This window comes from Oncorhynchus mykiss, chromosome 25 (assembly GCF_057628025.1).
Source record: "Oncorhynchus mykiss isolate SJ-2025 chromosome 25, ASM5762802v1, whole genome shotgun sequence".
In the NCBI taxonomy this organism is placed as follows: Eukaryota; Metazoa; Chordata; class Actinopteri; order Salmoniformes; family Salmonidae; genus Oncorhynchus; species Oncorhynchus mykiss.
This window is the reverse complement of record NC_143046.1, coordinates 29,220,539-29,233,779: the sequence shown is the minus strand read 5'-3', so window position 1 is coordinate 29,233,779 and position 13,241 is coordinate 29,220,539. Positions and strand designations below refer to the sequence as shown.

The 13,241-nt window shown below is 43.0% G+C and overlaps 2 protein-coding genes across 9 annotated transcripts in view; one reads left to right on the top strand and one right to left on the bottom strand.

Annotated features, from left to right (window-relative positions):
- The window catches only part of LOC110504441 (rho guanine nucleotide exchange factor 6), a 29,829-nt gene extending 21,677 nt beyond the window's left edge, over nt 1–8,152 (top strand). For 3 of the 8 annotated variants that reach the window (XM_036969843.2, XM_036969848.2, XM_036969846.2), the window contains exons 15-22: nt 246–361; nt 626–790; nt 1,747–1,767; nt 2,739–2,832; nt 3,688–3,789; nt 4,243–4,342; nt 5,373–5,427; nt 5,601–8,152. In XM_036969843.2, coding sequence (XP_036825738.1) covers nt 246–361; nt 626–790; nt 1,747–1,767; nt 2,739–2,832; nt 3,688–3,789; nt 4,243–4,342; nt 5,373–5,427; nt 5,601–5,723 — 776 coding nt within the window. In that variant the 3' untranslated portion in view covers nt 5,724–8,152. Of the gene's footprint in view, nt 1–245; nt 362–470; nt 791–1,746; nt 1,768–2,738; nt 2,833–3,687; nt 3,790–4,242; nt 4,343–5,372; nt 5,428–5,600 lie in introns of all 8 variants that reach the window. The other 5 variants (XM_036969844.2, XM_090219618.1, XM_090219617.1 and 2 more) reach the window with 2 other exon arrangements.
- A 1,226-nt stretch (nt 8,153–9,378) lies between these two features.
- Nucleotides 9,379–12,712, bottom strand: cd40l (TNF superfamily member 5). Its single transcript, NM_001124666.1, is given in 5 exon segments — nt 9,379–10,084; nt 10,409–10,495; nt 11,421–11,442; nt 11,559–11,693; nt 12,437–12,712. Coding segments are annotated over 5 exon segments (795 nt in total). The 5' UTR covers nt 12,620–12,712; the 3' UTR covers nt 9,379–9,716.
- Nucleotides 12,713–13,241: the final 529 nt, after the last annotated feature.

Here is a 13,241-nt window from a genome sequence, read left to right as displayed (position 1 = left end):
AGGACACAGGATTGGCTAACAGTTTAAAAAAAAAAAAAAAATGACACCATAATCCAGTTTTTCATCCAGTCGCGACTTGCCAGCTGTCATGGTGGACGGTTATGATTCATGCCAGGTGCCCTATATGTGGGCATTACGAAATGCCTTGCAAACAGTTTTACCCACCCCTAACTCTAGGTAACCCCGCCTGAAACTTCCCTGCAAAGTGCAACCCACTGAAGTGTGTGTGTGTGTGTGTGTTGCAGGAAGCACAATGGATCGCATCACAGTGTTCTGCAGTAACCCCCAGGAGCTGCAGGAGTGGCTGGACCATCTCCATGCCTACAGCGAAGGAGCCAGCCCCGTGGGCACCATTATCAAGGTAAAGACATGGGCACACTGTTCATGATTTCTTTCTGAAAAGATGCAGAAAGTGGCGTTGCGTAGAGAATGTTCGCTAAACAAGATGGCTGTGTTGTATTTCCCTCTAGACTTAGTATCATAGTATGAGAACATCTACACCACTTCATGTATCCAGAACTCTCATTGCGCTGAACCATTTGAACATCCACTGTACTTCACACATGGCTGGCACTTGCATTCAACTTGCATTGAACCTCACACATCCCATCTCTCTGACTGAAAGCCGGTCAGTATGGTGGGCACCCCCACTCACCTTCCCAGCTTCAGCACCCCCAGCCAGGCCAACCGGGGACCCCTGGAGCCCCCCAAGACCACCAAGCCCTGGTCTCTGAGCTGCCTGCGCCCCGCCCCACCCCTCAAGCCCTCCGCTGCACTGGGCTACAAGGAGGTAGGCCAACCCAGACCTACAGAATATCCCTCTATCTCTTTGTTCTTCAGTCTTGATACCCGAGAGCTGCAGTGTGAGCAGGGTTTTGTTCCAGCCCAGCATTAACCCTCTAGAGTCTGGAGCTATTCAGGTTCTTGATGAATAGCTGATTACTTGAATCAGGATATAGTGCTGGGTTAGGACAAAAGCATGCACACACTAAGTTTATTCGGAGCCTGGGGTAAAGAGCACTGCTTTAAGTCTTTTACGGTAACATGAGGTAATGGGTCCATGGAAAAACCCTGTCAGATATAGCTGTTTGTGTGGGCAGAGCTCTTACCAGATGAGTAGGCAAACGGGGGTCCCAGGTTCTATATAAACACAGTGTATAGACAAGGTGAGGGGGTTGTGTTGGCGATAAGTAACTACATTCATTCCAGTACAGACTTGTCTTTTGAATGGCGCTTGTCTGGCTGTCAGGTTGACCTGGTGGTGGGCTGCACCAGCTGCTACTCCACAGGGTCGGGAAGTGGTCAGTGTGCGGTGAGGTCGCGCTCGGTCACTGACCGTTTATTTTGCCAGAATAATCCTCTTAAAAATGGTTATCGTTTTGCAGATTCCTGAGATCCATGAAAACGTTGACAAAAAGACGTTGCGTACAATGACGTAGGTTGAAAATAGGTCATTTGTGGTGAGATTTCACGATATTCTAAAGCTAGAGTGCAGCATTATCCACTATGCTCTATGCTCCCAGGGTTAAAGCAGCTATTAGCTGCATCTCCCCCTCCCTTCTCTTTTTCTCTGTGGAATCATCACTCTGTTTTATTCATACTGCAGGATGGGGGGGGGGGGGTACTGACATTTTCACCGTTCACCCTCTTCTAATTTCTCCCACTTTTTTTTCTTCTCATGCATCTCTCTATATCTCTCTATATCTCTCTCTCTCTCTCTCTCTCTCTCCATACTGGCTGCTGTAGAGGATGTCTTCTATCTTGAAGGTGAGGCTAGATCTATCGCTCTCCCTCTGTGTGGATGTGTGCGTCCATGTGCTGAAGTGGCATGTCATTGCTCTGTTTGCCTCTTCCTCTGCTGTAAGCTGTTGGTTTCCTGTGTTCTCTGCTGCCTTGTCTGTCTTTTATCCCCGTACACACCAAGAGTCTCTGGCAGACGTTCTGTTTTCTAGGTAACACAAAGCTATTTCTAGGTAACGGATACAAGTAGAATTTGATGCAGAAACACTCACCCCCACCCCCCACTTTTTTATAAAGAATCAATCTTCCCGCTTTTTAATAGGTCTGTTAGGGAGCTTTATTGAGATGGACACATTGTGCATAAATGTGTGTGTGTGTGTGCTTTATTTTCAACGAAGCTGCTTCTTGTTGCACCTTGGCTAGCATATGATCAAATAAGAAAGAATAAATGGCAGTTTACAGGTTAGAAAATGGGAGGGGTTACATAAGAGGGTTTTATAATGGTTCATTAATGGTAAAGGTGATTCATTATAGCAGACGTGATGACATGGGCCACACAGTTAGCACCAAGTGTGTGACATGGTTGTGCTAAAAATTAAATGTGTTAATTAATGACTCGGAGGGGACAATTTTTGTTTCTAAAAGTAAACTGTTAAAAATAATACCAGGGTTGTGTTCATTAGGCACCAAATGGAAGAAACCTGACTGAAACGCGGAGTGGCTACTTAAATTGTAATTTTATTTTCCCGTTGCGTGCCCTAATGAACATGACCCAGGTTTCTTTGGTTACTGCTGTCCCATGCTTGTGGAACTTCTAAGACTTTGTCACCGTGTATGTTTTCGTCTATGGAGGCAATGTGTGTGTGTGTGTGTGTGTGTGTTACTGTAGGCTTGCATTTACTGTGATGTTTTTCCCCCTGGCTTGAAGGTGTGTGTCACTGTGTTGGCTATGACTCTGTGTACCATACCCTCCTAACAGTTCTCTGTCACTCCTACAGGACTCCAGTAAGAGCTCTGGGCCCATTAAGAATTTCTTCCCAAAACGCAGAGCAGAAAGGAAACATTCCGACGAGGAGTTCCTCTTACGGAAAAGTAGGTTTGATCATTCCACTCTAGGAAATGAAACCATAAATGTGTTGCCACCAAGGAAAGCACAGATTCACACTCTGCGTGGCAAAATACAGTCGCTGCCTAACCAATGAACTCATTTCTCTCACTGTGAATCGACACTCCAGTGTAATTCACTGCACGTAACTCAAAACGCATGTCTCACGTGGTTCACGGTACCTCACACATTCAGTGTCATCGCTAGTTGAGACATCCAGCTCCTAGTAACTGTCCCGTAAAATCTCACTTTTAAAGTTCACAGTCCGTTAACTCATACCTACATAATGTTGTTGACTCATCCTATACTCATATTTGTGGCCAAAGTGTAAATAAAATAAAAACACTTTAGGAAAAAAAATACAACTCAAACAGACTGTTTAAAAATGCTTGCTGTTTCCTCATTAAATGTGATGTCAAGTTGGCTGAACTGGCCAATCAGCTTTTTACTTGCCATTTAATATTTTTAATGATGGTATACACCCACACTGTTCTGTTGTAGCCCTTACCATTCAAACACAGAAAAGCTGCTTTTAAACATACTTAATTACCATTTATTGGAAGGGAAACTATTTCACTCAATGTAATTAATTATAGGTCATATTTCATAGAAATCTGGAAAAACTACACAGTTAATTTAAAGTAACTGGAACAATGAGAGGGAAACTGACCATCTGTAGCAGACACACAGACAGTTACCATAGAGATGAAGCAGCTAAATCAGTTGTTCCTGTCTGTCTGTCTGTCAGGTCTGTGTCAGTTGAATGTTGGAATTTAAAGTCAGTCTTTGTGGTTCAGAAGGCTCCTGACTCCCAGTTTCCCTTGTGTGCCTTTGATTGACAGGTACAGCTGCTCTGGAGGAGGATGCCCAGATTCTGAAAGTGATCGAGGCCTACTGCACAGGGACCAGCCAGCATCAGGCCAGCCAGCATCAGGCCAGCACAGGTGAGCCGAAGAGAGTGTCTGTCTGTGGGCACGCGTACTTGTATGCATCTGTGTGTGAGGGATTATTTTCAACCTGTCATAAATGTAAGTGTGTGTGTGTGTGTGTGTTAAACACACACTGGCCACCCCTCATAAGGACTGGCCACCCCTCATAGCCTGGTTCCTCTCTAGGTTTCTTCCTAGGTTTTGACCTTTCTAGGGAGTTTTTCCTAGCCACTGTGCTTCTACACCTGCATTGCTTGCTGTTTGGGGTTTTAGGCTGTGGTTTTATACAGGACTTTGAGATATCAGCTGATGTACGAAGGGCTATATAAATACATATGATTTGATTTATACAGACAAATAATTTATTTCAACAGGTCCAAGGTGTGTGTGTGTCACACCTTTTAATGGCCCATAGATAGGCATGGTAATGACTCAGACTTACATGTGTGTTATTGTGTCTTTCTGCAGCGGTGAGGAAAGTGTGTGTCCCTCAGGTCCTTCTGCCGGAGGAAGAGAAGATCATGGTGGAGGAGATGAAGAACAACGGTCAGACAAGCGTAGAGGAAAAGTAAGATGGCCATCACTCAGGAGAATAGACGTTTTTTAAACCATTACAACACTGTGCTTTAGGGCGGGGCAGTATACTGTCAGTATACTGTCGGTATACTGCTCTTTGTTGCAGGTGCATGGTAATAGTTGAATAAAATAAGAAACCCGCACACCGCTCTTTGTTGCAGGTGCATGGTAATAGTTGAATAAAATAAGAAACCCGCACACCGCTCTTTGTTGCAGGTGCATGGTAATAGTTGAATAAAATAAGAAACCCGCACACCGCTCTTGATAGTGTCACCGCTCTTTAATAAGCTTAAGTATCGGACACACTGCCTTAGCACCATTGTGTAGACATAGCTCCACCCACATCCGTTCCGCGCATGGAATGGGGTTGGAGTCAAGAGAACCAATAAGTGCTACCAAATATAACAATGTGCATTTCATAAATATTTGAAATAGTGTGTACATTTAAACGTATTAAACACAATGAGGACATCGAGCTTCCAAGCAAGTTTTCATAAATCATCAGGTACAGCGCAAGAAAAACGTCTGAGTAAACTGAAAGGGGGGCATAATTCATGTTCACATTTTACAACATAACATACATAGGCATTTCATCATTAAGACCTCTAGGAAATAATGTCTGGAGGGTGAAAATCCGAAAACATTCTCTTTTACTCAGAGTATTATGTATATCACCTGGCCATATCGCCCAGCCCTACTGTGTCTGCCCATGGATCTGCAGTTAGTTTTGTTTAGGTGGTCGTTTCAACACATCTAATACGATGCTTTTTCAAATCTGTGGTATTTATTCATCCAGTTAAAATTAAGAAATGTATTTCTTTACATAAAAACGTTAAGGTATTAGCAAGTGGTAGTTTTGCCTTGAACATTGAGAAGCAAGAAATTGCCTCGTCAATATTTGTGAAATTATGTTCGACTGCATGGAACACTCAAATTCCAAAGCCTTTGTCAAAGAACATAATGTGACATTAAGATATGCTGCTGTCCCACTTTCTGATAACCTTTTGTTTCTGCACTGGCAGGAGTCTGGTTGATGCAGTATATGCTTTAAAGGATGAGGTCCATGAATTAAAGAAGGTAAAACAACAATTGTTCATCTAATGTTCACTCTGAGAAAGGTAAAGGCTGACAAGCCATTTTTGCTAAGTCGTGTTGGTGTAGTGGGTAATTGTGGTTTGTGTGGGTTCATACTTGTAGGTGTGTTCTCACATCTGTGCTGTGTAATATTTAACTTGTATGGGTCTTGTCAGGAGAATAAGTGGATGAAGCAATGTATGGAGGAGGAGCAGAAGTCTCGTAAGGAGCTGGAGAGAGTGGTCAGGAAGTTGGCCAAGCAGAAGAACGACTGTGCTTGGGAGGATGGAGGGCACTGAACAACCCAACTACCTACCTACCTAGCCCGTGTGTGTGTGTGCGACTGTGTGTGACTGCCTTCAATCCCTACAACACAGAAGGGTTGGATTCATGCATCTGGACAATGGTTAGAGCAACTCTCTGGTCTGATGCTTGGGGGGGGGGGGGATAACCAGAAGCAAAAATTCTGATTGGTTGCCTCCCGTCTACTGGCACTGGTCAACTCTGATGGAGCCATTTTGGACAAAGGAGAAATAACTACTGCTCTATTGTCACCAGCTACATCGCGACTGTGGACTATTGGGTCTACATTTTCAATAGAACATCTAATGGGAACGAGAAGCCATCTTTCGGTTCAATGGGGTGTTCTCTTGCATGTACTTGTTTCTGCAGGAGAGCGACTCCCTCTGCCATAACTAGGGCTCATCTGGCCCACTCTACGTCTGTTACAGCACTGTTTCTTTATTTTGGTGTTGAGGACACCCCTTGCAGCCTTGTCGGGAAAGAGTGAGGCTTGCATCGAGCTTTATTGAACATCATTGGCATTTTGAGATTGCACGTTCTAGACGTGAGACTCTGCGTCTCCAAGCTGTTTCATAGTCCTCAGAGCTTTAGCTTTTCATTTCAGATGGGTGAGACCTATCCATGGACTATAAAACAGTCCTCTAGCTCATGGTAAGTGGATTTCAATACCGCTCATATCCAAGCTGGTATTAACATTAACGAATAATGTCCTTGACTTTGTTTCTTACAATCTGCGCGGATGTACAGTATTTTTAAAGATATTGTTACACATTAGATGTGACGATCAATATATAGGCCAAAGCTTTCAGGGATATAGATATATAACAAGTAGAACACCCGTCCGTATATGGTGTATTGCGTATAAAATAGACATGTAAAGATGACAACGGTGTGGCCTATACTTTCTTACCGAAACGATATAACAATTAAATACATGTACTAATAATACATAGCTTTGCTTTATTCGGGAGTTAAAGAATATATATTGCTTATTTATTTTCCATGAAAACATTTCATTATGTAGGTAGAGATGTGTGTATTGTATGTAGGTTATATGGTACTGGGAACCCACTTGGGGCGGTCTCTGGGTTTCTGCCTTAAACCAACCCGCACCGCAGAAACCACCTCTACAGAATGATCAACTAAGGAAACAATGTTTTTAAGTGATCTTTATTTATTTGGCATTGTCCATTGGGGAAGACAAAACACAACCCATTTTGATTTTAAGAATTTGGCACCACAGGAACAATGTTATTTGTACTTCGTAAACTGTGTCCCACAATGTGAGTTAGGGTTACATTCCAAGGAAGTCTCATTGCATCAGTGTCCTCCGCCCGTTTTCACAGAGCGTCTGAGTTGGACTGCTGTTCTAGGATCAGGACCCTCCGGTCCATTTTTATCTTAACTAATTATGGTCTAAAAGGGAACAAAGACAATCCTTTTCTTGGACGGTTTGTAAATTTCGTCCCTGGTCTGTCGTTCTTATGCTTCTTCCAGGTGAGTTAATGCAGATGGAGATATGTCCCCACTTTGATTGTGTTGATGGAGAGTGTAAAGTATGAGTAGTGGGATCAAGGGCCTCCTGATCACAGTGGATTAAGTTATGAGGTACAGAGGAAGTGGCAGGGATTTACATGCACAGGTTTTCTGTCATGTTTCACATTTCAATGGGACTGAATGGCACTGTTTAGACGTTCATGGGGACAGGTGAGGGTCGTGTGACGATTCAATGTAGAACCGGGCTTTGATGACTTATGTCAAGGCCTTCGGGGAAAGATTATTCAGTTGAATCACAGCACTTCCTCCCAGGATGACGTGCAGTGCGTGCACTGTAGAACCTGGTGTCAACCTCATACTGCAGAGTGACCGTAGGAACTTCATGAGAATGCAATGTGACCACTTCAGTAGGACTGTTTTCACTTGAGTGTCACTCTGAGACAGTCAGTTGGGCAGTAGACCAGATTGTATAAAGAGACATATCTCTGTTAATGTACAGTGATGACTCATTCACCCACTTAACCAAAATGGGCCTATTGCCTTGTCCCTGTTTCCTGGCCACTGTGTTCTCTGTAGTCCTGATGTATAGCAGCATACAAGCTGTTGTGTTCAGGTCCCACGGTCTGTCAGGTCAGATCCACATGTTTTGTCACCTGTACAAATGTCCTTCAGTATCATTTGTTTATGTTTTATTGCTGAGATTATTTTTAACATCAATATTTTTATCAATGCATTTTATTTTCTTCCTAAAGTGTCTTAAACTTTTCAATGTCTGGTAGCCTAAGTGAGCACTTCGACTGTATCATTTGAAAAAGTGGTTTGATGCCAAAATTCTGACTCTATTGTAAGGCATTTTGTTTCTTCTTCTAGTTGCGGCATACTTTCATTTTTTCAGTATGGTCATTCTTTTAATAAAAATCTAACTTGATCCGCTGTTATTCATCCGTTTTTCATTCATGCTGGAAAAGTCCCATTGGTAAACTGCGTTCCACCCTGTTTTCCACTTCTGGGTGATTGCACAGGTACATAGAACACGCTACAGTGACTAGCGTATGTTGAGAGAGACCCATGACAGGATGGAATGACTGAGTAAAGATGACATCCTGTGAAAGCCACTTCTCCTCTCTTCATCTCCTGACAGGGTACGCTGCACCTCTGCTCTGTAGACTTATTCTTTCCATGCTGCTCAACGACTCCCTCTACCCCTGCAGTGGAATGGTCTATATGACGGCAGGGCTGTGTGGAGTTTGTTGCCATACTTTCGTACTGTTTTTATGAACCCGATTAGTCATCCCAATCGAAACCTGGAAGCCAGTTTCACTGCTCTTTAATTCTTCCCCTCGAAATCAGGACTTATTTAGACCTGGGACAAGATGGTGCAATTAATTATCAGGTAGAACAGAAAGACAGCACTACTCCGGACCTCGTAGGGCAGCGTTTCCCAAACAGGGTCCTGAGGTCCCCAAGGGGAGCACGTTTTGGTTAGCACTACACATCTGATTTAAAATAATCAACTCATCATCGAGCTTGAATTATTTGTTTAATTAATCGGCTGTGTAATGCTACAGACAAAAAGAAAACGTTCACCTCTTTGGGTCCCCAGGACCGAGTTTGGGAAGTGGTGTCGTAGGGTAAGATTTGAATAACCCTGGAGTAGATGTTACTACAGTATACAAAATGGCTTACAGTCTGTGCCCTGTGTGAAGACCTCATATTGCTGTCACAGCATCCTCATGAAACGCACTGATTTTCATTAGACCTGTCTGGTTTTGCTGCACAGATCTTTTTGCTCTGGTGCTAATTCTAGAGGTTACTGCAGCGTTTGTTGTGAAGGGATGCAACATTGCTGCAGAAGGTTTGTGTGAGACACTTTTTTATTTTTTTTTCAACTTGGTTTCATAAGTTGCGTTGGGGACCATAAACATAAAGTGTTTGCGGTGATGAGTCAAACAACAAACCGTTTTAGTTTGATAATTATGCTTAGCATCCCACGAAATTGCCGGGGGGCGGGGGGGGGGGGGGGGGGGTGGGCTTGTGGAAATAAAGGTTTCACGGGTTGCGTCAGTTCCAAGCACTGAGACGATACTGTATGCGATAAACCAATTGGAAACCTACCAGAGATATGGTTATTTTTCATTTAAATAATCAAGCACATTTTTTATTAAAATAGAATAATTTATTAACTATACAGACACCATCCGTCACAATAAATACACAGTCATTGCCATATTCTTAGAAATTAATATTCATATCTAACATTGTGGGGGCAGGGAGAGCAGGTTATCCAATCAACAGCAATAAGTTCCAGGGATTCCTTTCACCGAGGCCTTTTTAGAAAGATGTTCAAATTGGTGTAGTCCATGAGCAGATCTGTTATCAGTCCTGTACCAAATCCAACAGCATGCAGGGCCTTGATTCCACCCATCACTCCAATACAGTAATGATCCAAAGTAATACAGTCCATCCTCTCCATACTGTAGTTAATGTCTAGCCTACAGCTTAAATAATCCAAAGGTGGTCGTCCCCTCCTCATAGTTGACCAGGCTGGGGTCCGTCACCCACACAGAGATCTGGTCTTCAGGCTCCAGACTGAACACTCCTCCCTGGAAGGCCGTACACACGTCTGTCCGGTTCTGGTCCCCCAGGCTGCAGTAGGCTGTCATCAGGTTCTTCTCCTTTCCTGTCTCCCCCTTCCTCAGCTTCACCCGGCTCGCCAGAGGGGTTTTGGGGTGCCATTTGGAGAAGGCCACCTGGGAGTAAATGTCGTAGTCTCCAGGCTGCAGAACCTTCAACCAGCTGGACTTGAAGTACTGGACGTTCCTCAGCACTGAGTGGCCTATGTTCCACTCCAGATACTTCGCTGTTCAACCAAACAATTTATATTTGAAGTATTAGCATTTATTATGGATCCCCATTAGCTTCTGCCAAAGCAGCAGCAGCTACTCTTCCCGGGGTCCAGCAACACTAAGGAAATGTACCTATAGTTCAAACGTTACACTTCACAACACATTATTACACACTACTACAACATATCTACAGAACAAAATCGATGTGTGTGTGTGTCTTCACTGTCGGCGCTGTTCCATAAGGTGTAGTTGTTTTGTTTGAATCAGATTTTACTGCTTACATTAGTTAAGAGTTCCATGTAGTCAAACCAAGAATGTTTGTGATAAGTAACTCTTACATGAAGGGAGTGCACCAACGACAGGTTGCTTGACTATCATGCGTGCCATGGCTCCATACGAGGGCACACCCCCAGTGCGTTTGACAGCTGAAACGGAGAACAGACAGTCAGTCAGTCTTCACCCTCTCAGAATAGGAGGTCCTCTGCTGACAGAGTGGCAAGTAAAAGCAGATGAAGTAAAGAAACACAAAGAGCTCGGTGACACATGTTGTTTTGGCTCTTTACTCCAGCACTTTGGATTTGAAGAGAGACATTCACTATGAGGTTAAAGTGCAGACGGTCAGCTTTAATTTGAGGTTATGTTCATACATATCGGGTGAACGGTTAAGAAATGAATAAATTCAGTACATCAAGTTTGTGACACATTTGTTGGATGCATTTGCTGGGATTAGGGTTAGGGTACCCCCAAGACATGCTAACCTCTCACCATTACAATGGCAGTGGAGGTTAGCATTGTTTTTTTTTTTTTTGGGGGGGGGGGGGGTATGATAATTATGTGTCTAACTTTCTCCCTCATCATTATCCACGATTAATTCAGGATTATCTGTAATCATGGTAGCATCCACATTAATGCAGAAGTGTTTAGAAACATATTCTATTCTTATTTACAATAAAAGTAACACAATACATTATTTACCAGGAATTTTGATTGGGCACGGCGTAATCTGAAACACAACCAAAACAAACAGCAAATGCATCCTGCAAATGTGTAGTCACAAGCTTGATGTAGTCATTGTGTGCTATGAATATGGGACCAAATACTTAAAATTGTACTACTTTAATTCACATAAGAGAATTTGTCCCAATACCCTTGGTCCCCTAAAATGGGCGGACTATGTCCGAAAGGTCTGTCAACTCTAAACGGTTCACCCGATACGGATGAAAACACGCTCAAATTAAAGATGACAGTCTGTACTCCAAAGTGCTGGAGTACAGAGCCAAAACAACAACATGTGTGTCACTGTCCCAATACTTTTGGAGCTCACTGATGTAATGAAATATTTGAACATACCTTTTCCTTCAACTTGTGAGACCTTGATAGGAGAGAGAGCATAGCATGGTTTAATTATCTGTTAAAACTGCACATTTCTTCTCCAAATGTACTCCGAAAACCTCTATCTTCATTTGAGTCTCAGAAACCATAGCCTACCTTTTCCATTATGTTTTTGTATTTCTCCACAAGCTTCTCACAGTCCAGCACTGACTGGCTGTCTTTCTCACACTCCCCAAGTCTCCTCAGGACGATCATGTCATCCAGGTACTTGTGTTCAAAGTCCTCGTCATGCTGAGCCCAAACAAAGCAGGAATTAATGTTAACTCTATATTTAATATCAGCACTGATTAAGGAGGATCACATGTGTCTTTCAAGTTCACATCAGGACGAGCGCATGAAGCATGTTAGGACTAAGCAGTTGTTTTGTATGTGCTGTTGCTAAATGTTTCTGTTGAATGTTTATTCTGATCATGGAAAATGTTCTCATGAGCCTGTTTTAATTGTTTTATAACGGAGGTTGTTTCCTGTGCTTGAAGAATAGTAGGCCTAGGTTGAAACTGAAATACTTTAGATGTTGAAAAGACGCCCTTACTCTGTAAACCACATTGCTCTTTGAAAATACACTATACTATGTCACGTATAGCCGATGGCAGTCAAATTCAAACAATATCTTGCTCTCTAGTAGCGTTCAGGATAGATTTCAGCTATAAAATAATGAAACGGGTCACACTCTATTTGGATAGTCCGGATAGTTCGTCTGGAGATGCTCTACAGGTGGTCATACTTTCAACAAACTATCTGTTGATGAGCAACTGCTGGCTAAGGTTAGGTTTAGAATAAAGGTTAGGATAAGGACTAGTGTTCGTAGACAGTTAGTTGAAATGCTACTGAGAGTCTGTTGAGCATTCACAGATGGACTTGTCCAATTAAAGTGTTACCAGAAATAGACTTGTATCCATGATCTATGATAGTTTTGAACGCGGCACTAAGAAACTAATAACTGTATAACCGTATCTAGAAAGGTGAGTTCTTACCTTGTTTTCCTTGTGGTACAGGTAGGTGAATCCCCCCAGTAGTAGCAGCATTTGGAGCACAATCATACCAATGAGGAACCCGAGGAGAGGTTTGTTGTGGCCCGCTCCTGGTGCTGACTTGACAGAGCCTAGCCGGGGGGGGATCGGTGGTGGAGGCAGGTTGGTCTGGTACATGTTGATCATGGTGGAGCAGAGAGATTTACTCTGGGGAGGTCTGGCTGCCTACACACACCATTCACTTCTGAATAGCTACTGTCAGTCGACTGACACTAGCAAGTGTGTTCCTCTGAGGCTACTTCCCGGAAGCTCTCAACGTTTAGGTGTGTGCCTCTGAGTGCGTGTCTATGTGTGTGTGTATGTGTGTGTACATTGTGTCTGAGATTGATTTGAATGCATCAACCTCTCTAAACAATCCCATTTTTACCTGTTGGCTTCTCCAGTCCACGTTTACCCAGGGACTGATTCCAAAAAGTTCCTTTCTTGAAGTGATTGGTGTGTGATATGATAGAGCATAGTAGAAATGCTCATGGAAATCACCTAAAGAATAGTTTGAATGTTGCACAATTAATGCATTTGCTGACCAAGGCTTTGTGGCTGAAATTTGTCCATCTGACAGAAAAAGATTCAACCAGAGTTACAGCACCTAGAGGTGCATCTATATATTTCTGTTTAGAGTTGGGCATGTTAGATTTTTCAATTGAATCAAACGTTTTCATAGGTTTACAGTTGAAAGGACGTCGCCAAATATATTTATTTTTACAGTTTCAGATCCCATCAAGGCCCTGATTGGTGAACCACTGATTCA